The sequence below is a fragment of the Lethenteron reissneri genome, chromosome 21 (genome assembly GCF_015708825.2).
Source record: "Lethenteron reissneri isolate LAM-NWPU_2019-01 chromosome 21, ASM1570882v1, whole genome shotgun sequence".
In the NCBI taxonomy this organism is placed as follows: domain Eukaryota; kingdom Metazoa; phylum Chordata; class Hyperoartia; order Petromyzontiformes; family Petromyzontidae; genus Lethenteron; species Lethenteron reissneri.
Window position 1 is genome coordinate 5,387,386 of NC_083799.1, and position 27,523 is coordinate 5,414,908.

General features: G+C 44.7%; 1 protein-coding gene across 1 annotated transcript in view; it reads left to right on the plus strand.

Annotated features, from left to right (window-relative positions):
• The window catches only part of LOC133344932 (unconventional myosin-X-like), a 106,359-nt gene that overhangs the window by 24,449 nt on the left and 54,387 nt on the right, over positions 1-27,523 (plus strand). Inside the window, exons 17-18 of the mRNA XM_061555260.1 lie at positions 4,617-4,716; positions 7,745-7,825. Coding sequence (XP_061411244.1) covers positions 4,617-4,716; positions 7,745-7,825 — 181 coding nt within the window. The remainder of the gene's footprint in view (positions 1-4,616; positions 4,717-7,744; positions 7,826-27,523) is intronic.

The window sequence follows — 27,523 nt, forward strand, 5'->3', positions numbered from 1 at the left end:
GAAACCTCCATCTGCAAGCTGGACCATACCTCTCGGAGGAGTCCCAGGCCGAAATCCACAGGCAACGCCTCACCTGGAGGGGTGGCCGCATCGGCCGAAGCAACCAACTGGGCCACGGTGTCCCCTGGGGCCTTGCAACGGCTAGGGCACAAGCACACCTGCCGCCTGCCGGCAATCTGGAGAGACCGTCCGCATTCCCATCCTGTGCCCCCTTTCTGTGGATTATGTCAAAGGGGTATTGCTGGAGCACCTCGAGCCAGCGGGACAGCTGACCCGAGGGCTGGCCAATCTGCAGCGAGCATTGCAAGGCCGTATGGTCGGCTCGGACCATAAACCGTCTGCCGTACAAGTAGGGCCTATACAACTGCACAAAAAACACGATGGCAAGCAGTTCCCTCCGGGTCACACAAAAACGCTGTTCCATCGGGAACAGAACGCGACTACCATAGGCCACCACTCTCTCCACCCCGTCGACCACCTGGGCCAGGACTGCCCTAATGCCCATGTCGCTGGCATCGGTGTCGAGGAGGAACGGTTTTGTAAAATCCGGGTACCCCAAGGGTGGCGCATCCACCAAGGCCGTACGAAGCGCCGCAAAAGCGGCCTCCTCCTCCACGCCCCAGTGAAACTTTTGGCCTTTGGCGGAGAGCGCGTGCAGCGAAGCGGTACCTGTGGGCCCCCCGGCAGGCGCGATGTGTTGCAGAGCCGAGGCGTCGCAGGCGGCCAACCCCGCAGGCGCGGCGAGGTGCGGAGCTGCGGCAGTGACGTACGGAGCAGCGGCAGCCCCCGCGGCAAGCACTGGCGGCGCGGCGAGGTGCTGAGCCGCGGCGGTGATGTACGGGGCCGCGGCGGCATCCGCGGCAAGGTGCGGAAACGCGGCAATGCCCGCGGTGTAGAGCGGCGTCGCGGCGGCAACAATGGCGGCCGCTTGCGGCGTCGCAGCCAAAATGGCCACCGCTGGCGGCATCACAGCCAAAATGGCGGCTATCTCCCGCGGCACATCCGTTGGGAAGATGGCGCCAGTTTCAAAAGTGGCGGGAGGTGGATTTGCGGGAATCCGCCGCTCCCATCCCGAGCGTGGGCCGGGTGACTGCAACTGCGCACCCACCTCAGTAATTGTGGCGGAGAGCTGCGTCATCACCTGCAGGAGCAGCTGTAGCTGCCCTGCAAAGGCGCTACCCGCCTCCGGCGGCGGCGCGCTGGCACCCCGTCCGCCATCTCCTCCTGCTCCATCTGAGTCTTCTCTCCGGGGGCCATCTCCGGAGCCCCGGACTCCGGGGTCGCTGCCGGAGCCTCCTCCATGCCGTCTTCACTCTCTAAGCGCCCCGTCGGTAGGTTCTTACGCCGCGCGCCCGATTTTTAGGCACATTGGTATTTTCAGAATGGAACCCTGAATTAATTCATGGTGGCGTGATTGTTTATGTATGAATATATATATGTGAGTGGAGCAGGTGTATTGTACAAAAAGTATGGTACAATGTTGATTATGGTAAGCATGCTGTGTAATGTTGTGGCTGTACCGTAGTTAGATTATTTGGCACATCTGTAGCGACATAAATGGTCTCACTATGGTGTAGCGACAGTACCGGGTGAAGAGTGGTACTGTATGTGCAAAGCCTGTCTCTAGCACTACATGGAGTATGCCATGGAAGGGCTCGAGGCGGGTCATGGTCCTGGTGGCAGTGAGAGAGAGAGGCCGGGTGAGGACATAACAGTCTGGGTGAACCCGAGAGGGCACGTGACCGGACGAGGTGGTAAAGAGGACCAAAGAGGAGGTGAGAGGGACACGTGATGTGGGCCCCGAGTCTCCAAGAAGGATCTAGAAGGGGGTGTTGCCAAGAGTGGAGCCTGGCCACGCCGCAAACCATAAAGGCCGAGTCCCGAGAGTGATCGGGGCTGTTCATCTCTGGGAAGGAATCCTCCATCCGGTCTTCGCGCACGTGGACCAGGCAGCGTGTTAGCTATCCTGGTCTGATTAGTAGTTATCCCGTCCAATATGTATATAGTCAGCCGTGGTGGTCACCACCCTAAGTTATTATCCTGCTAAAGTAAACAGTTACCCTGTGGTATTAGTTAATAAACGTGTTGCCTCCAAGATCAAGTGTGCACCTCAATTGAACCCACTACACATGTACAACGTTATGAGAAGATTTGAAATAAAACAGTCCCAATTATTTTACATTTGCCTCTTTAACTCTACATCAGCGGTCGGCAACCAACAGCTCCAGAGCCGTATGCAGCTCTTTAAGGATTGCATTGAAGCTTTTGAAATATTTAGGGTTTTTTTTACCGAATTCAAATAAATGGCTCTTCTTGTTATTTTGGTTTCCGACCCCTGCTTTACATGTGTAGTGAGTCACTCAGAGACACTAGTCGTAGGAGGCACTCTATTTATTATAGCCTTCACAGGTACAAGGAGTAACTACACTATGGTCATGACAGCTAACAGGCTGCCTGACTAATAAGGCCGAGGAGGTGAAGACGAAGACTCCAGCAGCACGACGAGTTCCACTACAAACAGCCCCGAATCTTCACTTGGGGTCCCCTTTTATCCACCCAGCGCGGCCTCGCTCCTCCTTCGGCCACGCCCCCCTTCTAAAACCCAATAGAGGTTTCCGGGCTTTACCTCATATACCCCCTCTATCACCTTTGCCTCACATCCCTTTCTCCGGCTTATCACATGACCTGTTGGCAGACAGGGCTGCTACAACTGCAGATCCCCTTCTCTGCCAGCAACCAGTGCTACGCACTATAGTGACCCATTCCATTTCACTACTCATGCACCCTGCCATTTTCATGGGTTTCCTGTGCTTGCCATGGAAAGTGTGAAGTTACTGCTCTTCTTCATTTCTTCTAGACTCTGTACTTTTTTGAGACCGATTGACCACTCTAGTGTAATAGAGATCACCTGATCCTCAATTCGTTGATGTTACTTGCAGCTATGCCAGACATCCTTCTGCTTAAAAGACGCAAAACGTTGGTTTGCTAAATCCTGGGCACTGTTAGACCTTGGCAAGGTAAGGTGATTTACCCTTTTTACCGGGTAAAAGGGTAAAGGTGTCGACATGCCAAGGGGTAAGGTAAAGGGTAGGGTAAAGGTAGCTCGGAAGAATTACCCAGTAGGGTAAAGCTAGTGCGAAGTATTACCCGGTAAATACAGTACCTTGTTTACTGATAAAAGCTCCAGTGGCGCAGTCTGTGGCTTCCATTTAATAAGTAATATTTTTTTAAACTTTTTTTTAACACGCTTTTATGAAATGTACGAGTAATGGCAGAATTCCACGACTCCAGGAAGTGGGCCCCGAAGCTTGCCATAACGTAAGGGACCGTGGTCAATTACAGCCAACGTCAGTTGAGCGTGGACAATTAGACCCAAGCCGAAACATAATATGTAAAAAATAATGTTTAAAAATATATTTGTTATGTTTTTATGATAGAATATAGGATTGTCATCAGTATAACATAAGTATACCAATTTTGAAGTCGATACCACATTGGTAAGTGGGTAAAAATTTAATTGCAAGATTTGAGGATACAACGACAACAACAACAATCGTGTTAAATTGGATTCATCGAGAGTATTCTATATGAGTAAAGCACTCTACCCAGCATTTACCGTTATAAACCTTTTTCATGTGTAGTAGTACCCCAGTAATTACCCTGTAATCGGGTAATTTGTATGGGGTAAGGGTAAAAGGTAGGGTAAAGGTAGGCTCGTTGCTTTTACCTTCTACCTTACCTTGCTAAAGGGTAAAAGGTAGGGTAGAGTGATTGTATTGTGGTAAGTAAAAGGTAGGGTAAAGGCAGGCTCGTTGTGTTTACCTTTTACCTTACCTTGCCGAGGCCTAGCACTGTTTACGTCAAAACAGGCAGGAAATCTGTTTAGATGCTCTTGAGAGCCCCTTCGAGCAGCATCTGGTAGCTTCATTGAAGAGCCGATGATCTGGCGGTGTGCCAGGCTTGCTGGCAACATGCCCAGATCTGCCCTCACAGGAAACACTATACAGTATTATGGTTTGCGTGACAGTGTTGTAGCAAGTGCCCCTCCTCTCACACTCCACCCACAACCCATCGCAATGTTCTCTTACACTCTGCTCCCAAACTAAAAGTAGTAAAATGTGCAGGACTTCTACTTTATCCAGCACACGGGCAGGCAGGATGCTGCCTGGTACCAGCAGTGATTCAGTCTATTGGTTATGCGTGCGGCTGCAATTCAGATCTGCTATGATTTCACATGATTGATACATTCTGACCTGTTCACCTCGGGTTAGCAGGAGTTGAAATCCATATTTAATGCCCTTGTGTAACTGAGTCGGTGTGCTTCGAAATGCTCAGGCTGCTGCATATTTGTGCGTGCAGTGAACACGTGCTCCTGCAGCGTACACAGAAATAACAAGATAACATTTCCCTGCCCGACGCATGTCCACTCACATAATTCACGGCCAAGTTGTTTGACCTTGCCAATGGGAGGGCGCCAATGAAGGATTTTTTTCCGTGTGTATACGACTTGCAACCTTGTGCATAGTTGCATGTAAACATGTTGGCTGCAAATACACGATTGGTTACTCGTTGCTTCAAACAGCCTGTTGAGTGAAAGCATGTGAATTGTTGCTTAGATCTGGGTTTGTTTGGAAGCTGTTTGGAGACAAAGCATCCGGCAGAGGGGAGACCCTGAGACCATCCCAACGCAAGCCCACCCTCCTCTCTCAATTCAAGGTACACAGCAGAGAAGTGCATGCACACATCCGTCCTCGTACACACACGTAGGCAAACAATAATTCATAAAACTTGCACTCCGTTCCCATTTACAATAACCAGACAGTATTAGCATGCACAACAACTCATAAAATGCAAAAAATGTAACTATAAATAAAAAAGTCCTTGCTGTTTTCGACGCTTAAAACATTTGGCCCTCTATTACAGTATGTAACGGTCACCTCAAAGTCTCCACAGACACGTACAAACCACTTGTACAGTTATATAACCACAGGCCTGCCTTTTCATCTCTAAAGTAGCAGTGGTGTCTGTTACATGGACTGGTTTGGTCTGTTGCATACCAGTAGGCACTTGCACCCGCCATCAGTGCAGGCACGCACGCACGCACTAATAATGTCCACTTACGAAACAGTGACGCGCGTCATTGGCTGCCTAGTGGATGGAACACCCTCACGAGTCCCGGTACATGCCAGCTATGGTAATTCAGGCCCGTTCTCTGGCTCCCTTATACTTAAAAATATAGGGTGCTTATAACATTTTTTACACTTCTGAGAATTTGCAACAATACCACAATAAATGTGCATCCGGGCTTACCTGGAGAAGATTCCAGGCATGTGTTGACAATAATGGCGAACAAGTGGAGACTCTTTGACTTTTTGAAGCTATTAACAAACATTTGTTATCATGTTACAGTGTATTATCCGTTATTTTTCCATAAATGATAGTCCCATATAAGTGTTTACATAAGGGGTGACAGAGATAGGCCAAGGCTCTGATTACACTGAGCAGTACATGCTGTTCTGCACAAGGGGTAGGTGATGCTCATGATCTCAACACGGGCCTTTGTGGTTTTTCTCTTTGTCATTTAATCTGCTGCTAAAGAGTTGTGTGGATATTGAAATAAACTATCATCATCATGGGGTGGCACAGTCGTTAGCACACTGATTGCCAGTCATAGCTAATGTCAGTGGTGAATGATATTTGAACCATTTCTTGGCCCACCTTCACCCATACTAACCAGCATATTGAAGTATGGACAAAACAATCTCCATGACCCACAGGGTATGGGGAGGCCCTCATCCACAGTGGTCTGACAAACCTGGTTGCGACACTGCTCAACATAATTTGATCTGCGGCCACCTATCATTGCTCTTGGAAGCAGTAGTCTCATTGGCCCAGTCCCTCCAGGTGTCAAAGCCCTCTGCTCTGATTGAGGAATTACCACATCTCTCCAATGGGGCCCAAGGGTATAGTGCACCCCCAATCCAACCATGCCAACACCATCCAGCACTCCCACCTCCTGGCACAATACCATGGCAAATACCACCCAATATATCAACTCCATCATACATTTATATTACCACACACAGCATCACATACTTGTGCCAAACATCCCATCACCAATATGCCACCATCTCAAACTTACTACCCACTACCCATATCAACCACGAACACAAGGCACGCCCACTGGCTCCGAGCTCAGAATCGCTGTGCCTGCATCAACAACCTCACCACAACAAAATCTCTTTTAATTCTCTTCCCATATATCTGAAATCTGGAGGGTCTCATACTTCCATCTTTGAAACATTTTCCACATCGGCCATTTCTTTACCTCATTTGCTGCTTAGGCACACATCCATACCTTCATCACATCCCAGTTTGACTACGGCAACTCTCTCCTAAAGGTACATAAATTTCTCACCTCCAAACTCCATATGATTCAAAATGCTATTGCCAATACTGTAGTCTTATCTCTTTCCCGGCTCCCATTATTATCCCAGATCAACTTCAAGATTTCTCTCACCCTCTTCAAGATCTGCAATTGACTCACCCCTGCCTACCGCTCCCATCTCATCTCACTCTACTTCCCTCCACACACTTTTCACTCCAGCTGCCGAGGCTTTCTTCGCTGAGTGAGAGTTTACTCTTTCTCCTCTGCTGCCCCCATTTTCTGGAACTCCCTTACCCCAGTCATCCGATTTAAAATTAATATGAAAATAAATAAATACATTTCCTTTTTCTCAATGTTTGGTTCCCTAAGCTGTGGTTGCATTTAGATGCTCTCTAAATACTAATTATATAGTAAAGGTGAGAACATGGCCCAGTGGTAGCATGTTAGTTACTTGCTGCAGTGGTTCATGGATGGAATCCAGTCGCCACCCTGATTAATATTGTGGGTATGTAAATCATCTGTCAGTGGACACTAGCGATTCCGTGATGTCAATCGCAAGAGTAGGCCATTGTGTGCTGGCATCATGGTCCAAATGTTAACAATTTCAAAGAATACCTGCAAATTACTCAATTGGAATATAGATAGCATTCATCACCACCCTCCTGGAAAATAGTCATGAGGCTCAGAGAGGCTTTCCTAGGTAAACAAGCATAATAATAATACAAAATAAAAATTATTACTGTTTTTAATTCATACCATAAAATATTTCATAAGTGAAGACTGGTAAAGGGGAACATGTTTATATTGAAACAGCACTACGAACCCCCAGTGGACAGATGATCAGTGTCTGTGCTGCAATTAAGCAACAAAATTCAGTTTGTTTGCTTTGAGTGCATTAGTTATTCTTGGTATTTTGTTATTTTTAAAAAAATATCTTTGATTTGGGCCAACATTTTTTGTGAAAGCATCTGTTGCAAATGTCTATTCAAAATAAAAGTATAACATTCCACAGCACGTATTAATTTGGTTAAATGGGCTTTTATAGCATGAAAAAGAGCATAGTGTCTCCCTTACATAGATTCTCTATTGTGTTACGGGCAACACACACTAGTGTGTGTTTATTTTGTATACACCATATTTGTTGTTATAAGGTCAACTTCTAAGCAATAATAACTGTCCAATAATTGTCCCAAAGGTATGCATAACTACACTCGTACCAATGTTGAAGGCACATGCAGAACATATCTTTAGCGTTCTTGCAATTTAGCGTCGTGTTTACGATAAGCAGCAGCTCAAGAACCATTGTTTACAGGGTGGTGACTGTGCTGCTGTTGTTGTTGCTGTCTGTGCCCACAGGATTCTCTGCGTGCCCTCATGGTCATGCTCAGCTCTGTGCACCCATTCTTTATACGATGCATCAAGCCCAACCGCCACAAGGCAAGTACTTGAGCCTTGCGCCAGACATGATACACCATTTTCCTTTGCAAATTACATCATCAGGCATGTTCTGTGCACTGCTGCATGAAGGCCTCTCCACACAGTTACCATTCTCCATGCTCCACGATGCCACAATCCATCTCACTATTTAACTCGATATGATCTCATCACCCTGTCTCTTTAGCCGTTTTCTCTCAGGCACGTTCCCTCCTTTTTGCTGCCATTCTCTCAAAAATCTTGTCCATCAACCATCATCTCTTCCAATGATATGTCATGCACAAGCCCACTTATTTTCCATGACAGTTAAGTCTCTCATTTGTGTTTGTTCCCTGGTCAGTGTTCCTAAGTTTGCTTCTCAGTGCAATTCCCAAAATACATCTCTCCATACTTTACACACTTTTCAGATTTTGTTCCATTTTATTTGTCAGAGTCCATGTTTCGAAACCATATGTATTAGCAAGTCATATGCACTAATGCCAGATGTCACTCCTAAATAGAGGAAACCACTGGCCTAAATGGGAAAACAGTGGCTATATCTATATATATAAAATCGTTCATGTCTGTGTGTCTGTGTGTGTGTGTGTGGACTGCACTTTCATTGGACGGCGGTTGCCCCTGGCAACGGCTAGCCACGCCTTCGCCGCTTTCATTGGACGGCGGTTGCCCCTGGCAACGAGTAGCAACTTTTCTCCGCGGGGTGGACGCCATTTTTAATAGCGCGGGGGGGGGGGGGGGGGGACCGGCACCCGTACCCAGCGTTCGCCGGGTGGGAAAATCAGGCAAGGCGGGAGGCTCTGCACGGTGCTAGGCCTCGACACCCAACACGCCACTCTGAGGTAAATTCATACAAATTTCACGTCCTCTACAGAGTGGCGAGGGAGGCAGAGTGGCGAGGGAGGCAGAGTGGCGAGGGAGGGACTCAGCCTCAAAACGAGTAACTGGTGTGGCGTATTAACATCGCCACTGGGGAGACAAAGGCGGCCGGCCGTGGTGGATACAAGTCCCGGGCGAAGCCGGGTAGTACAGCTAGTTATTATATAAAAAACAAAGCGGGACCCATTTATTAAATGTGTTTTCAAAATGGCAGACATAAATGATGTGAAGAATTAAAGACCCGTTAGTCTCTTGTCACACATATATGTCAATGGTTCATGAACATTGTAGAGAATAGAATAATGGACAATCTAAAGTCTAAATAAGATTCTCTGAAAGTCAAATTTACGTAAAATGCCATTATGAATAGCTGATATAAGCTATGGAACAGCTCCACTGAGATTAGATTATGTGCAAAGAGTAACAAAACATAAATCATAAGAGGAGCCAGCCAATTATTTCTGGCTATCAACAAAGATTCGTTCATGAAGCCATCCATATATCCAGACATAGACACAATTTCAACCGAGAGGATTGGTATAAACTCAGCAATCACGGAAAGGATGTTATCAACCAGTTTAAGTCATAACTGGCTGTAATGTTTCCATTTTAGCACTGCACGCTGCTCACCAGTTTTTTAACCCCTCACATCAACGTAACCTTCTCCGCCCTACATGCGGAGGCACATCGTTTTTTAATCCCTCACATTAACATAAGCTCCTTCGCCCATGCTGCTAACACTGGAGTTACGCCCATTTTAAATATTTACAAACAGTTTGCCTTTAGAGGCTGACCCCTCTTTTTTCTCCTGATGACGACTGCTTGTGTTGCGATCGAAATGTCGTAGATTTTTTGTTACATATATATTTTTTAACCTATCTACGTGACTTTACCAAAAGACCCAAAGAATATTAATTCCTGCAGTCATGAAAGCTTTAAGTCAAGGTTTAATGATATATAAAGATGATAGAAGATGCATTGTTTGGCTGATGTTTGTCATGATTGTGGTATTTTCTGGAAACAGTTCACAATTGTTTGTTGCCAAGTTCCATGAAGCTACGAATACTATTTTTGCCAACGTCAAGAACGTGCCTTTTTAATAAGTTTAGTGCTCCATAATACAGGTTTTTTTGGGGTTAGATCGCGTAAATATATAAAAGTGTCATTAAAAACCGCTACCATCCGACACAGCCAACAAGTAAGGGGTTGTCACGTAAACAGAACATGCCAATTCGTCACTAGTACAGCACACCGGTGTGTTGGAGAGCCAAGCCACAACATTTACAATCTGGATACGACGTTTCGCCAGTAATTACAACTAGCTTCATCAGGCGACAGCCAAATTTGAGGAGAAGTCTAACTGTTTCGTTCCTTATATAGAGGCGTAGATGTGGTGACAACACTTCTGCGCTCTTGCGCCAAGTGGGGGGGGGGGGGGGGATTACTGAGTCAGCGGACATTATGCAAGTGCATGATGCGAGCCCTTTGAACTTGTCCTTCCTGTCTATTGTGTGTTAAAATAGCCGTACCAACGGCAATCCCTATTGAAGTATGGTGTCCTTTATAGGCATGCATTTAAATAATGTATTATTTCATGATTCGCTTCCACGCAGCACTAAGGAGATAGCTATCCGAACGGTTAAAATTTGTTTTATTTCTTTCAATTTCGATAGATTCTCTAATTAGTATTGGCCAGTAGTAGCTAGTTTTGCGCAGAACTTCAACATTATCAACATCAATTGAGTGTCCTTATTGGCATGCGTGTTCTGCTACTGCTGACAGTTGTATTTGGGAGAATTTAATATTTCTCTTATGTTATTTTAGTCTCGTGCTGATCATTCGTACTGTTTGCCCAACATAACATTTACCACACGTGCAATTAATCCTGTACACACCTTCTCTTGAAAGCCTCGTTAATACATCTTTGTACCAGATATTAATTTCTGTATTTTATGTACCGTGCCAAATCTGACTCGGATGTTTTGTTTTTCCAAACATCTGACTAGTTTATCAGTTACTCCCGCAATGTACGGTATTTTGTTCATTTGAATTGCTTGGGCAGTTCCAATGCTCGTGTTATTTAATTTCTTTTTGGCATTCAATGCCCTGTTGATTTGTGCATCATTGTAACCCTTCATTTGTAGTGCTTCTTTCACATGTTGAATTTCACGTCTCAGACTGTCACCATCTGACACTTTCTTAACTCGATGAATGAGCGTCTTGATAAGAGCAGATTTTTGCGTGGGGTGATGGTGTGACTGCATTCAGATAGGCGTCAGTATGTGTTTTCTTTCGGTAAACACTGTTATTAAATCCTTTATATTAAGTTCGCTTGCTTGCGTGCTTGCTTGCTTGCTTACGACCGTGCAAACCTTTCGGTCGTTTTTTAACCCACTTCCCGTGATCCAATCGAGCTGACATTTTGCACACAGACTCGTTGTGCGAGACAATTAATGTTCGTGAAATTTTTTTTCCAAAATTTTACACTGTTTAGGGAAAACAAATTAAATATTTAATTACCAATTGTTTAATACTGCAGACAATCATCTGACCCATAGGTGGCAGCCATCTCAAGCCAGAGGACGAGAGGACTCTAGCCGCCACGCATATAAAGGATTTAGAGTGAAAAACTTTGTTTTTACGGGTTATACTTATTTTTCCATTTCGACCCCGTCCGAGCAGAATATCCAGAAATGGTAGAGTTATGTCAGCTTCCACTTCCATGGTGAACTGGATTGATGGGTTTTGCTCGTTGAGATGATTTAGAAAAGTGTTCAGTGTATCTTTGTTGTGTGGCCAGACCACCAATGTGTTATCCACATATCTAAACCAAGCAGATGGTTTTAGTGTGCTTGAAGCTATTCCTTTTGTTTCAAAATCTTCCATGTACAAATTTGCTATCACAGGAGACAAAGGAGAGTCCATTGCTGCTCCTTCCTTTTGTTTATAGAAGTCACCTTGTCTCAAAAAGTCGGTGTTCTTTAGACAGTGTTCAGCTAGTCTTGGGATATCTTTGGCTAAACTTTTGTTCGTTATCAGTGTCGAGTAATTTAATTGACTCATTGACCGGAACCCTCGTGAACAGAGAAGTCACATCAAAACTTACGAGAATATCGTTAGGGCTAAGCTTAATATCTTTCATAATATTTACGAGATGTTCAGAGTTTTTGATGAAGGAAGAGGTCCTACCGATGTAGGGCTGTATTTGTTTCGTTACATATTGTGCTAATTTGTACGTGGCAGAGCCTATTGTACTAACTATGGGTTCTTAATGGGACATTAGGTTAGTGAAATTTTGGTAGCTCATTAAGTCTTGGTGGTTTTGATGGCCTTTGTTTGATCAGGTATTGCTCTTCCTTGGGAATTGATGACTTGGCAATGATTGCCGTTGTTTTATGTTCCAAGGTGCTGGTTGGGTCTCGTTTAATTTAAGGTCGGTACCTTCATCGAGTAAATCTTTGATTTTATTATCATAGTCCTTCACGGGGCATCACAACAGTCGATCAGCCCATATCAGCAGAAAGAATTTTGATATCTTTATTTGCTCTCAATTCTCTTAAGGCTTTTGCTTCACTGAAGTTAATATTTGTTTTTGGCAATTTGCTATTCTCAATAATTTTAGCAACCTCATGCCTAGTCATCTCAGCTTGATTATGGGGGAGATGTCTAACTGCTGATTCCACTTCAACAATTATCTCTTCGACAGGGATTGTACGTGGGGCAACAGCAAATGGGTTTTGTGCTGAACTCCACACTGCAGTGAATACACACGTTCTAATGCAATCCACATAAAGTGAATGGGTCTTCTAACAGTCACAAAGGAGTTAAAAGGGAGTTCGTATATCCAATACATGGAACTGGGCAGTGATCGGCCTCGGCTTAAACTCAGGCCCAGTCTTCACTGCCAAATGCTAACACGGTGGTTAACTCCTAATGGCTCAATGTCAGTCATGGCATGTTGCAGGTGGTATGTGTCCTGAATTTCATGGAAATGGCCAATGCATATGTTGCGTTTCTACTGCAGCTCCTTTTGCTACATATGCTGTTATCTGCTGTTGCATCATTTAGATAATTATTGCAATTTTTATGCAGTATAATATATATATACATTCAGCCTGCGTTTAAAAATAGAGCACATTAGTTAGAAAGTATGCATTAAATATGTTTCTAGCTTGCATAATTTTGGTGCAAGCTGAAAAAACAAAGTACCCTGCACTAAGATCAGTGTCTCAGCAGTGCTTAGAGCTATGAATGCATGAGAAATCGGGGACGCCCACTTTCTACTGGTGGTGACAAGGCGCATCTTTGTGTCTTGTTGTGGTGCCTCCACGAGTGCCCAATGCAGCACGACTGTAAACCCACGCACAGTCTCGTTCCCAGCGGCAAGCAGAATGTGGCACATTGTATGCTCGCCTCCGCGCATTGTAAATAGAGCTGGAAGTGTCTGGGCAGGTGACCTTTTTAATTCTGGGAATCTGCCCACGCACTTGCTTTAGTAGTCAGGCCCCTGGTTAAATGCCTGTAGCCTATTTTAACCGAGTTTCTATAAAGCATTGTGCCCCTACAACTCTCTGTCAGCAATTTGGCTATGAACGCACATTCCATGATTATTGAAAATTGCTGTGAGTGTTCTTGAATCTTCACTGATGGATGCACTTAAGGTAGAGAGGCGGTTGAGTCATGTGTCTATGCTCGAAGTCTTTTTGATGAGTAATTTTAATATTGTGCTAAAATATTATACTATATTTCGCAAGTTCTATTTTTATTGTCAACAAGAGGTGGCATCAAATAAATATAAGTTAGAATTTTTGAATATAAGCATTGTGATAAATAACATTAGCTGATGGAACGAATCAAGTTCGTAGCCATCAACAAAAATCTAAGAGTAAAATTTCCCTCCGAGATTGTGAGTGCTTCTGAATTTTGCTTGATTATGTTGTCATGAGCAATTGACCAAATGTTCAGTCACGCTTACGGTTGATGCTGGAGGCATTGGCTTTAGCTGAACTCGGCACAGCATCGATCACACCCCAGCGTCCCATCTTGCATGCATGGAGAGAGGCCCCTCCGGAGAGGGCAGCTGTCATTACGGGTGCAGCCCAGTGTAGGCCTGCGGGGATTACGCATGGACTTTGCACCATTGTGCTCCTAATGGGCCCGTGCAACTTGCTGTTTAAAGCCTCCGATTACACCTCATGCAGCCATATCTACATATTGAAAATGTAGGCAACGCCTTTCAGCATTACCCCTTAATATTTCCTAGTCCCTGGAAACACTGTTGACAGAGCCATGCACCACTGTCATTGTCTGCGTGGTAGCCAGTGTGCTTACTAGTAATGAGAGGCGTCTCTTTCTAGGCTGCAAGCAGTCACGCTAGCAAGCATACTTTACCTGCCTGTCTCTACTTGCACTGGACAGACAAGTCCCCTTCTCCAACACGATGTCTAATCTGACTGGGCTTTGTTTAATTCTGCATTAAAGTCACCATGCCAGGTTTATGGAAAGTGTGCTTGTAAATGTAGAGTAGTATCAGCTGTTGTATTGCAGTTTCCTTGAATGTATTCGGGCATTGATGGCCATGACGAGTATACTAAAAGCATGGGATGTCTTTTGAATAAAAAAACTACTAAATTGTTATATGATTATTTAATGTATCTGTATTGTCATTTATTAAATATACAGTATTTAGAGCAATTTTAAGGTTGATTTAACCACTTTACGTGGTCTCGTATGACAGTTTATTATTATCATTTTAAAAGCATATACAGTAATATAGCGTTCATGATTACTTAAAGATGCTTCCAACTGTCTTAAAACGTCTGTCGGCATGGCAAGGCATTTGTATGCATGGAAATAACAAGATCACGACAAGGCGCTGTCAGTTAATCATTTTTTGTAGAGCGTCTTGAGATATGAATGAGATGCTATTTATATAAATTGAGAGTGTTGTTGTAGGCACCACCTGCATTTTCTACGAACATATATTGTCAAATAGCACGGCAGACGTGCCACTGGACCCAAAAGACTAGGGCAACAGACAGGGCAACAGACATGCACACTGAATGTCTTAATGGCTTACAAGAAGTTACACAAAGCAGAATAATCAGGTTATTGAGGTGTAAACGTGTTGGCCTGTGTTTATGTAACCCTGGTGCTGGCATGAAGCCAGATCCACTGTTCATGATGATGTTCGTGGCTTACATAAGAAGATAATAGTATCTCAGAAATGCTACATGATCCTGACAGTCACAAGGTTTTTTTTTAAATGTTGCATAATGTTTAAATGCAACACATGGGGTGAGTTGGTAGTATACTCTCTGTAATGGATATTTTTTCGTAGAAAATGCCTGAGTGATATATTGTTTAAATAGATACACATGAATGCAGATACTGATGCCCCACATTCATTGAGTTCATGGACTCAGTGATTATTGCATAAGCATCATTCATTGACGGCAGTGACATGGTCTAATGGGTGCACGTTCGCCATTTGTTGTAGAGGTTCACGGTTTGACGCCAGCTGCCGCCCTGATAAATGCTGCAGGTGTATATTCCATTTTAAAAAATGTGTGCTGTCTGGCTGCACAGTTTTTTGTTAAAGATCCTGTGATGTCATTCTCAAAATTTGATTCACCATTGTGTGCCAATTTCATGGTCTAAATTTGCCAAATCTGAAAAATAATTCTCAAATTACTCAATAGGAATATACCGTACATAGCAACCATCGTCTCCCTTCTGTGAAAACTTGACAGGACCCTCATGAAAAAAGTGTCAAGACTTAGTGAGGGTTTCCTGAGCAAACAAGTGCAATAATAGTTAATAACAATTGAGCTTCAGCACAAGGTATTATTTATATATAGAAAAGGGAAATTTGTGATTATGTGTGTCTGTTCAAAATGTTTAGCGTACTTCCCGTATTGCAACAAACTTTAAATTTGCCATGTGGGTACTTTCCAGACTGTACACCATGGAAAAATGATTTTAAAAATACTTTTTTGGGGAGGGGGGGCGCAATAATGCATATATTTTGCACGGCAAGTGAGCTGTGACGTCACATCTCACCTTATTTAATAAGCACTAGAGCATGATCATGAAGCTGCCTTTCAAATAATGTAATAGAATATACTTGAATATGCTTTAATTGCTCAAGATAGTTTTGTGAAGTCCGCATCGCAATGATAGTTTTGTCACACTCAATTTGACTTCATTTTCAACAGCCTTATTCGCTGTACCCTTCTGTACATTGGTCCATCTTTATGTCGATATTTACCAATCAATATGTGTAATGTATAATATGTTTTTAAATTGACATTTACAAAGAAACATTTATTTGAACATGGCAAGATGGTGTGTTGGAGATACGAGGGTTGAAATTTAAGAAATTCCCTTACAAAGCTATAAATATTAAACTTAAAATGATTGCCATTATACTTTGTATGACTTAATAACAGTGCATTCTCTATAATCTATTGAGATATCTTCTGCGTGCTGTACTATACTAAGTATAGTGTAAGGTGTAATTGTGTTTGCTTATACTAGTTTTATGTTTAATATCTATCAGGTCCAAAAAAACCCTCGTGAATGGTTTAAAAATACAAAAATCAGAGAACCTCACCCAGACAAGGTATACCGGGGCACCCCCCTGGAGCCAGGCCTGGCTGGCAAGCACCTGGTGGCCGGGTAACCCATGTAACACGGTCGGACCCATCCTGAAATTGCTATGTGACACCGTCCTGTTGGCCCACCATCCACAGGCTGAAGAGTGAGGGGCAGGTGCTATGCAGGTATGGCAGCGAGAGGGATAGTCTCAGATGGACTGGACCTTGGCGATGGAGACGAGCTATTGGGGCGTGGAATGTCACGTCACTTGGGGGGGGGGAGGAGCCAGAGCTGGTGGAGGAAGGTGGAAAGGTACCGACGAGATCTTGTCGATCTCACCTCCACACACAGCATTGGCATTGGAACCAAACTTCTCTATCGGGGATGGTCTCTCTCCTATTTTGGAGTAACCCCTGGTGAGAGGCCCTGGGCAGGTGTGCGGACACTCACAAGCCCCCGGCTGGGTGCTGTTTAGTTGGAGTTTGTCCCAGTGGATGAGAGGGTCATCTCAATGAGACTTCGGGTCTCAGAAGGGAAAACTCTGACTGTTGTCTGTGTTTATGCACCAAACAGCAGTTCAGAGTATTCTGCCTTCTTGGAGACAGTGGGTGCAGTGCTCGACTGAATGCCGCATACTGACTCCATAGTCTTACTGGGGAACTTCAATGCTCATGTGGGAAACGATGGAGATACCTGGAGGGGCGTGATTGGTAGGAATCCCCCCCGATCTGAACCCGAATGGTGATCTGTTATTGGAATTCTGTGCTAGTCACGGAATGTCAATAACAAGCACCATGTTCGAATACAAGGATGCTCATTAGTTTACTTGGTACCAGAGCACCTTGGACTGAAGCCAATGATTTACTTTAAAGTTGTATCATCGGACCTAAGGCCGTATGTTCTGGACACTCAGGTGAAGAGAGGGGCAGAGCTTTCATCTGATAACCACCTGGTGATCAGTTGGATCTGATGTTTGGGGCACTGACCAGATAGACGTGGAAGGCCCAAACGTGGACATTGAGTCCAAGTGGACAATGTTCAGGACCTCAATTGTCAATGCAGCTGCGAAAAGCTGTGGCCTGAAGGCAGCTGGTGCCTATCATAGCGGCAACCCTAGGACCCACTCGTGGACACCATTGGTGAGGGAAGCTGTCAAGTTGAAGAAGGAACTATCCTCTGAAAAAGGTCTCCCAACTCGATTGAGAGGTACCGGCTTTTCAAGAGGGCGTAACGCTGACCTCAACTAAGGAGATAGTCGATAGGTGGAAGAAACACTTTGAGGAGATCCTCAACCCGGTGGACATGCCCTCCTCTCAGGAGGCATTCCTGGAAACAGCTGGGGGGGTCGGATCCGTCACGTCTGCTGAAGTCACTGCAGAGGTTGAGGGCATTTGAAGCAACAATACTGCTGGGGTGGACGAGATTCGCCCAGAGTTGTTGAAAGCACTGGACAGTGTAGGGGTGTCGTTATTAACACGCCTCTTCAATGTTGCATGGAAGGCGGGTACAGTCCCTCTGGATTGGCAAACTGGGGTCGTGGTTCCCATTTTAAAAAAGGGGACCAGAGGGTGTGCTCCAACTACAGAGGAATCATACTCCTCAACGTCCCAGGTAAAGCCTATGCCAGAGTGCTGGAGAGGAGGCTTCACTCGGTGGTCGTGCCTCAGATTCCGGAGGAACAATGTGGATTCCATTATGGTTGTGGAACAATGGACCAGCTCTTTTCCCTCACAGATATTTGAGGGCTCATGGGAGTATGGTTCTCCAGTTTACCTCTGCTTTGTAGACTTGGAGAAAGCATATGACTGTGTTCCCCGCAATGTCTTGTGGGAGGTGCTGCGGGAGTACAATTTACTGCTTTTGTATGCTATCTGATCCCTCTATTCCAGGAGTGAGAGCTGTATCCGTATTCTTGGTGTTAAATCAAAGTCGTTCACTGTGGGTTTTGGACTCTGCAAAGGGTGCGTCTTGTCTCTACTCCTGTTTGTGATTTTCATGGGCTGGATATCAATGTGCAGCCCAGGTATGGAGAGTATCTAGTACTGGGGCATGGAGGTGGTGTTGCTGCATTTTGCAGATGATGTTGTCCTCTTTGCCTCGTCAGTCTGTGATCTCCAGAATTGCACTTTAACGGTTTTATGCAGAGTGAGAAGCAGCTGGGATGAGGATCACCTCCAAATCTGAGGTCATGGTTCTCTGCAGGTGAGGGGGGAACAGCTGCCCTTAGTGGAGGAATTTAAGTACCTCGGAGTCTCTTTCGCGAGTGATGGTAAGTGGGAGCGGGAGGTGCAGCGTCCGCAGTATAGCAGGCACTGTACCGTCCCGTGGTAGTGAAGCGGGAGCTGACTTCTCAAATAAAGCTCTTGGTTTACAGGCCGATCTAAATCCCAACCCTCAGCAATGGTCAAGAGCTTTGGGTAATGACCGAAAACATGAGATCGTGGGTACAAGGGGCGGAAATGAGTTCTCCACAAGGTTGCTGGGCTCACTCTCCGTGATTGGGTGAGGAGCTCGTTAATCCGGAAGAGCCTCAGATTTAAGCGGCTGCTCCTCCGGATGGAGAGGAGCCAGTTGAGCTGGTTCGGGCACCTGGTAAGGATGCCCCCCGGTAAACTCCCCCTAGAACTTTACCGGGCACGTCCCACTGGGCGAAACCCGGGGGTCAGCCCATGACACACTGGCAGGACTATGTCGCTCGGCTAGCCTGGGAACGCCTGGGAATTCCCTAGGAAGACCTAGTCTGTAGTTAAGGAAAGGGACGTCTGGACCGCCATACTCAACATGCTGCTGCCGCGACCCTCATCACGACAAGCAGATTGAGAAACGACCAAATGAATGTATCAGGTTACTCGTATATTACCAATAAGCATTTGTTTAGCAAATGTTGTGACACGTACTGTCGAGTTACCCTGGCAAATGATCGATTTGTGTGTACTCGTTACATACCTTCTTCAAAACACATTGCCAATGCAGCTCAACTCAATTGTTCTTTTGACAGACATTGCAGCATCACGTTGTATACGAATGACAACACACGTTGCTCGTCTTTCAATGTGTTATTTAATGACTTTTTGCCTTCAGAGAAACTGTTTATTTAGATTTTCCTGTGGATTTGTCAGCGCTTTGGCATGCTGCCAGTTGTGCCTTGTACAGTGCAATTTAGATTATAAAACACAAGCTTAATTAGAGACGAGATGTCTGCACTTCATTACAGGTGTAGTGACATTGGGGATGTCACTGTATGGTGCCGGTCCGCAAGGGTCGTGCCGTTCGATGTTCCTACATCGTGGACAGCACCATGTGGGTGGCTATGTGTAGTACCAGCCCTAGCGGGGCTTGGTGAGCACTGGGATAGTGCGAGCACCATGCACAGCGTGTAGTGGGGGTTCCCCCGAAGGGGAGGGGGGAAGTGTCAGCCCAGGGGCAGGATTGCCCCGGGCCATGGCACTCTGGTTGACCCCGTAGACACGTGATTCGGAATGTCCATACAGGGGGCCCCAGGTGGGGGGTTTGGGGGTGATCACGTGTCCAGAGAGGGCCCTTGAGAAGGATCTAAAGGGAACGAGAATGTTCGGGAAGGCGGGCGGGGCCGAGGGCAGAGCGGCCCCGACCGGAGAAGGATATAAGGCGGGTCCCTGAGAGGGACCTCTGTCGCTGCGTTCTACAAGCTGGAAGCTCAACATCTTCAAGCGGCAAGCTCTATGTCTCAAGCTTAAGCTCTCCATCTTACGAGGCAACCACGTGGTTGGAGACCCGAGTGATCGACCCTTCGTAGCAGTAACTCACTGTAGTCTGGCAAAGGGGCAGTTACCCCTTTGTGTTATAGTGTTACGGTGTCACAAATAAAAGTGTTGCCTCTAAAAGGAACAACGTCTGCGACTCAGTGGGACCCACTTACACAGGCAATGAAATGCATCTGCTGTCAGTTTTCCCAAGCACTTTGTGAAGGCGGCCCCAGTGATGTCAGTTTCCCTGGGTACCGTTTGTCAGGTGGGTGTAGTGTGGAACGACTCAATTTGGATTTGAATACAGATGAACAAATGCAGTAAAAAGAGGGCTTTGGGAAAGGAAGCTTATGAACTTAGGTTTGAGAAAACCCAAGTTAAATAAATGTTATATTTAAAACCGTAACATCCCTATCGTTATTCAATTTTCACACATCAAGATAAGCTTGTACATTACAGGCCAAGGAAACCTCTTCAGTACATCGGTAATTCTGTAAGCTTGCGTGTTGGGAACAATGGTCCTTGGTTTTATATTTTAAAAAAAGCATTTCGCAATGTATGTGCAGTCAAACTGTTTTGAATGTGGCCATTACCCAGTGCGCCTAAGTGGCCGTTGTGCTTGCTAGATGCGAGGCATGGCTTTCTGTTGCTTTGCTAAATTTAGGATGAAGCAGCCATGCCAGAAATAGTGATTATGAAACTTAGTCTAATCGCAGTCATAAAAGTAAATATATGAACAGATACCACAGTTTTTTTTTAAATAACCATTTGAGATTACTTACTGCTTTTGGTAACATATTACAGGACAGTATGTATGTTTTACTAATAAAGTAATGTTCTCACTTAAAACTTTTTTTACATGTTACAGTATTTATAATGTACATGTATGTTATCCTCAAAGTCTATTTACCCCATAGTGTACTGTAATGGCTACAAGCCTCCATGCATGTTCACAACAGTTGAGGTACTGATTTTTATTAAATACATATTGTAGGTTCTACAACTATAAGCGCTGCTGCTGCCTTACATGGTCAGTTCACTTGCAAAGGTTGGATGGCTTACAATGTCTAGATCGTAATGTTTTTACAAGAGAAATTGAATAAGTGCCTTGGTCCAGTGTTCTTGGTCCAAATCCAAAATAGTGAATTACTCATACTGTATTGAAATTATGACAGTGTATTCACAATGGTCGCTCTCCCTTGTGTGCCCAATTGTAAACCCCTGTAGCTGCACTCGCGAGATTGTCCTGTTTACCCTATAGCCATAAAATAATATTTGTATTTCAGAGTATGAAATGATAATTCAAAATTTTTGCAATATGCACGCATTTTTTTTCTTCATATTTTTTTTGTTTGCCTGTGTGATAATCAATGTGATAACTGGTTGCTGTCAGCATTGACGCTAGGCACTTGTCGAAGCAATGCCAACAATGAACTTAATCTCAACATCTTGAGTGGCAGGTTTTGGAACTTGGTGGTAAAATCCTGAACTCACATCACCTTTATCCTCCCCCACTCCAGTCTTTCTTACCCCAAGACAATGCCCCATGCACTCTTGTACTTCCTCCCCCTCTACCACTCCTTCTGTTAGCCCACCACCCAATCCATATACTTCAACTTAGAGCTGAAGGGGGTATGCCTTAATGCGATTTTAAATGGGTCTAATTATATAGTGTGACAGTGCTGTGTCCGAGAGTGTAAACTGTCCTGAATGGAATAGTATTGAGTCCACTTTACCAACTTGTGCATATTAAAACCATTGCCAACACATGAATATGTCACTGCACATCATCAATCCCAAAGCTTTGCTAGTACTGTATTGTTACACGTTTTAAAACATAACAGGAAACAAGCATTTTGCATGAAAACTTAGTTTTATGTGTGGAACGCTTGGGAGACGTTTCAAGGTAACTTCATGAATACTGTTATGCATTGTGTTTACACTTTATCGTGCGGTTTCCTTTTCTTCCTGCTGTGAAAAGTGATTACACAATTACAGCCACTGCACACACAGTCCCGACACACAGAAAAACACAACGCCGTACCGACGCACTCAGCCATTCATCATAAACTTGGCTCTGCCTTCACCTGGGACGTTTCGGGGGCTTTTAACGTGAAGCCACACCTCCCCCACGAGTGGAGGAGTGATGGATCACATTTCATTGTGGGGGTTGGGGGAGGAGGCGCTGGCTTCGAGGGAGGCAGTGGCAGAGGGTGACTGGCTTTGCCTGTTGGGGGAGGGGTGTCCCCTGCCAGTGTTGCGTGGGGAGGAGGAGTCACGTTGAAGCTTCGCATTTCTCTCGTTCTCTCTCTCTTGTCGAGAGAGAGAGAGAAAGAGGAAGGGGTCCTAGAGACGGAACTGCCGTCCACTTTTCCATGAGACACGAGAAGTAAAACGCGCCGTGCAAACATTGAGCCGGGCGGGCGTGCGTGTGGCAGCGACTATGCCACTCTGAATCCGTCCCAAGATGCGACCACCACCACCAACAACATTCGCCCGAGTGCCACTTCGCAGTGGCCATGAAGGTACGGGGATGGCAAATAAGCTCTGCTGTGGCTTGTACAGCAGCAGGGTCGTATGTGTTGCCCCATTCACATGGGTCGAAGACTGAATCGTTATGAGTAGAAGGCTATGATGGGTGGTTCTGTGTGTGCGTGTGGTTAGAATAGAGATGTGTTGGGAGGGAGAGAGAGAGCGAGAGAAAAAAAGTTGCTTTTCCAGTTTTGTAACTCGCTCAGACTTTTGGGGACAACTATTGTTCTAACATTGGCGTCATCGGTCCCTTTCCCAGAAACATTCAAGTCCAAAGTAGCTCGATCTCATCTTGTTTATGATGCTGTTGTATACGTGGTGTGGTGGTGCAACACAATGATCAGGCTTGCTGCTGCTTGCCTTGGTGAATGTTTTATGTATCGTGCACAAATAATATTGCTAAAATGTGGGGAATACATAAAAGACAAGTTTAAGTTTATAAACTGTTACTACCGTATAGCTTTAAACAGATAACCTAACCCTTATGATGTCGCTTGCAGTGCTCTAAATTGTCTAAAAAATTGTTTAGCCAATTTATTATATCAATGGTTTGCTGTGTCTGGGTGAATATGTGCGAGGTCTTGGTGCAATTCCTGGGTCCTCAAACTCGGATTTTTTAAAAGTTTAGCCCATGCTGCATGCATGCTTATTCTTTGGTTCTGTCTGTATGCATGCTTGTGACTTATCCGAACCCTTCAGGCGAGTGATCCCTTCAACTTCGTAACGTTACGCCATCTAGTTTTGGAACAACATGTGCTCCCAAAGTGGAGTTGAAGGGTGCCCCATCACCTCCAATGTGGACCATGCTAGCTTGGTCAATGTAAATAATAAGTAGGAAAAGTGGGGAATATGTATCGATGTGCCTGTGGCACAAAACAACGGTGGCACCGATGCTCTTGGTTCGTACTTAAATGACAGACTGACGAGGAAAACTAGAACGACCAATTTAAGTGTATTATGTAATTTTTTAGGTGTGGGTTTTCTTTGCCACGTCTAGACAGGAAGGGCTCTTTCTCACACCATGTAATTTGACCACATTCAATGCCAGATGTGTGCCATGCTGCTGCTGCTGCAATCCCCTGGTACCACTGCACTGCTGTGATTGTGGGCAGCGTTTCTCTGTTTTCAGTTTCATTTGTTAGGTATAACCGTGTGAGCCATGCGGCTATTTGAGCCCCATCACTGTGGGCCAGTGCTGCACTGCTCACGGGAGAGTTTTGGAGCATCTGAAGGGAAGAAGCCCCCTCTTCTCAACAGTACACTGCCATTCTCCCGCATGTTTTTTTTTTCTCCTTGTCTCATGGCACTACTGAGACCACCAATGCTTATCCTGTTTCATAAATCACCGTACAAAGGACACATTCACATGCGAGAAGTGGTACTGTGATTGAAATGGCACCAAGTTGCTGAGGCTTTTGTGTGGGGGGGTGGGTGGATTTCTACTCGTCAGATGGCAACTGTCGCCCTGTGTCGGTCGGATTTACACCTCGCCTCTTGTTCACGCCTAGTTTAATTGCATTGAGTTTGTTGAAAAGCTGATGGAATTGTGTTTACTTTGGCACCACCACCCGTCGCTCAACCAATTCCCACCCAGAGTTTGGTGCTCCTTTCCACGCGTGAGAGCGCTGCGCATGAAACAGTGATGCGCGCACACCTGCCACTGTAACCCCTCCACAGAATTGTTAATGGATGGAGCACAGGTCTTTTTGTTCTTCTTGTTGTGCCCTTTCTCACTGCTGGTGCCGCCCGCCTGTCCTCCGGAAGGTGGCCGAGGACGTCTGTCACCTTTGCTGTCGTCTCTTGTTCTCCCAACACCAAACTTAGTGGGGTGTGAGCAAGGCACAGGCAGAGAGAGAGAGAGAGGCCCTCTTTGGCTGTAACATCAGTCGGGACAGGTTTGAACATGCTGGCTCGCACCGTGCGTGCCAGCGCATCTCTCCACATGGTGAATGTTTTTTTTAATTCCTAGAACCGAAATAGACGAACGTTGACAACCCGCCCTTCATGGATTGCCAGCCCAAAGCCAAAGGTTTTAAACTCCTCGAGTTTCTGCGTAGCTTGGCAGAAAGTCGTGAGTTTGTGGTGCGTGTCCGCACAAACGTTTTTAAAAGTTGTCACTTGAAAAGTTTAAGAAATAATGCATAAAAAAAAATCAGAATTCACAGTTTACCTGCATACACGCCGTAACACAGCAGTGCACGATGCATGTTATGAATGTGACTACTGCAATGTAAGTTGTGTCAAATATATTACGGTGTTTAGTGTTACATAAAAGCACGATACACACCTGTTTTGGGGCAGAGACTGCGAACAGGGCACAATAAGATACAAGCATCAACGTTGTAAAATTCAACGTGCAGTACTTCACGCAGTGTTTAATGTATATACACACGTTTAGACATAGATTGAAGTTGTTGTGTAACTTTCAAACCGGCATTTATAGTAGGAGAATAAATAGACTGTTCCTGCTGTAAAAGGGGCAACCATTGCTACATCCGTTTGCCTTGTGGAAGGGATGATACGTTTCGGAATTGTTAAACGTTGTGCTACAACACGACTGTGGATGACACTGGATCCATGCTATTATCTTCAATAATGAATACTTTACATACCTGTCAATCCCTTATCAGTGCCTACCTTATTACAGACCAATTCAGACATTATTGGTCACCCCGTGCCCGTATAAATCTCAACGTTCATCCCACAAAGTTCCATCACAAAGAAGGATAAACAAATAGACGAAAAAATTTCCCTATTGAAACGACTGTATGCCGTATGGACCTGAAAACTAAATTTCCCTGTACAAAAATACGGGTAAACCGTATGGGCTGACGGCTATGTTAAACTTGTGCTACAAAACGACTGTGGGTGACTGGATCTTTGCTATTATCTTCAATCATGAATGCTTCACCTCAAAGAGCCGTCCAATGGTGGTTCAATGGGATCAGACCTAACCCTGTGGCCAGACACTTGTGGAGGGCGGACTGAGGGATACGATCGTAACTAATCACTAGGGGCCTCTCCCAGTTTCTATTTTTGTCTTACTTCCTGTATACAGATCCACATTAAATGAACAGCAGGAGATGGCAAAATGCAAGTGTTGTGCAAGAATGTAAAATTAAACAAGTTTGCGTGTGCTCTCTTTTTTTCGGCTGACATGCCTTTGGGCAACATTAAAAGCCATGTTGAAACTCAAGCAAGCACTGATTAACTTGAACCCTGAGTAATTTGAGCAGAGTGAACAACAGTGAATTCACAGTGGTTTAGACCATATTCACATCTCTGGACGCTCTCAAGTTATTTGGGATTTTGTACAAAATAAAAATGTAACTTTTTGAATGAAAATACACCTACTGTATGCAGCTCTTTCAATGATTAATCCTTTTCATTTTGGTGTAGGGTCAGTTTACCCTTCAGATAACACGCTCACTGCTGCTCACTGCTACACATTACTCCAGTTATGCTGATAACTATTCGTGACTCATGGGGATGTGATGATGAATCTCTCACGATTTAAATTGTCATAGCACTCATCACAGCTGCATGTTAATTGTGTTTATGGATACATTGATCTTGATTACTGTGATATCGTATATAAATCAGCGCCCAGTACTGCACTGAAGAAGCTGCTTGACTCAATTTATCATTCGGCCTTAAGATTTGCATTGAACTGCCCATATAGCACCCACCACTGCGATCTCTACATTGGGTCAAACTTAACATCTCTTAATGATCGACGGCTTGTGCATCAGATCTTATTTATTCACGATGTACTTACAAAAAAATCAGCAGACTACCTGCTGGATCTCCTCTCTGTTTCGAAGAACAAATGTGACCTAAGATCTTCGCTCATTTACCAGCTTCACATTCCTTATTGCCGCACAAATACTGGAGGGGAAGAGCCTTTGCTATTGATGCCCCCAGGGTCTGGAATGCTATCGCCAATTAACTTCAACTTGGATCACTACCTGTGAAATCTTCACTCAAAGCTGCTCGAGAGGAGTTGTACATCCCTAGCTGCCACTGCTATTCAATGGCCTGAAATCAAATGTATCACTCCGGATGACCGCTGCAAAGTATGATCTTGAGTTTTGAATATAGTTTGCTGATTTTTAAAGGTGCATTGAAAAATGTTGATACTCCTACTGATACTCCTGCTGTTATGGAATGACTCGTGCTGCCAGCTATGGCTGCAAAGTTTCATCGTACATGTTATGTATATCGTTTATTGTTAAATTTGAATCACAGTTACATTGTTTTTATAGCTTTATTTTGGTGATTTCGAAAACTTTTGGTTTAGCCATATTTGTTTGTTTTAGTACAGAGTTAGACTGATAACTTTAATCTAAATTGTCTTATGGTTGTTATTGTTTGACTTGTATCTCACTGGGATTTTTACACAGCATTGATATACGGTGCTTTTTTGGAAGACTTTGCTGTTTTTTCCTGGATTTTTCTGTTGCGCGTAGTCACTTTAAGATGTTTCTTGTTCATGGTTTTGTTTGTTACGGTTGCACCCGATTCAAGAGCCGCATGGCTCGCAGGGCTATACCTAATAAATGAACTGACCTGAAAAGCAAAGGAGAGACCCCCCCAGTGATGCAGGGTTTTATGTAAGGAGGGAAGGCAGTGCATATAAACGACCTCTAATGAGGCACAAGATCATGAAAATAAAATGTTGCCGATGCGCAGGGAAATAGAAGCCTGTGGAACATTGTCCTAACTGGTGGATATGATTCCTTACACTATTCATTCCAGTATAGTCATATGGCAAAACCACTGAAATTTTGAGATTAAAGATTTACGTTTTGAGGGAAATAAGGAATGTTATACAGAGTATATTATTAAGGAATATTGTATTGTAGAGCATTTTAACTTTAAAGTCAATGCCAATGTCACATGGTTCCCATAACCTTCGATTACACATTTTTTTTGTGCATAGCCATTCTTGCGTTATTTAACTACAGTA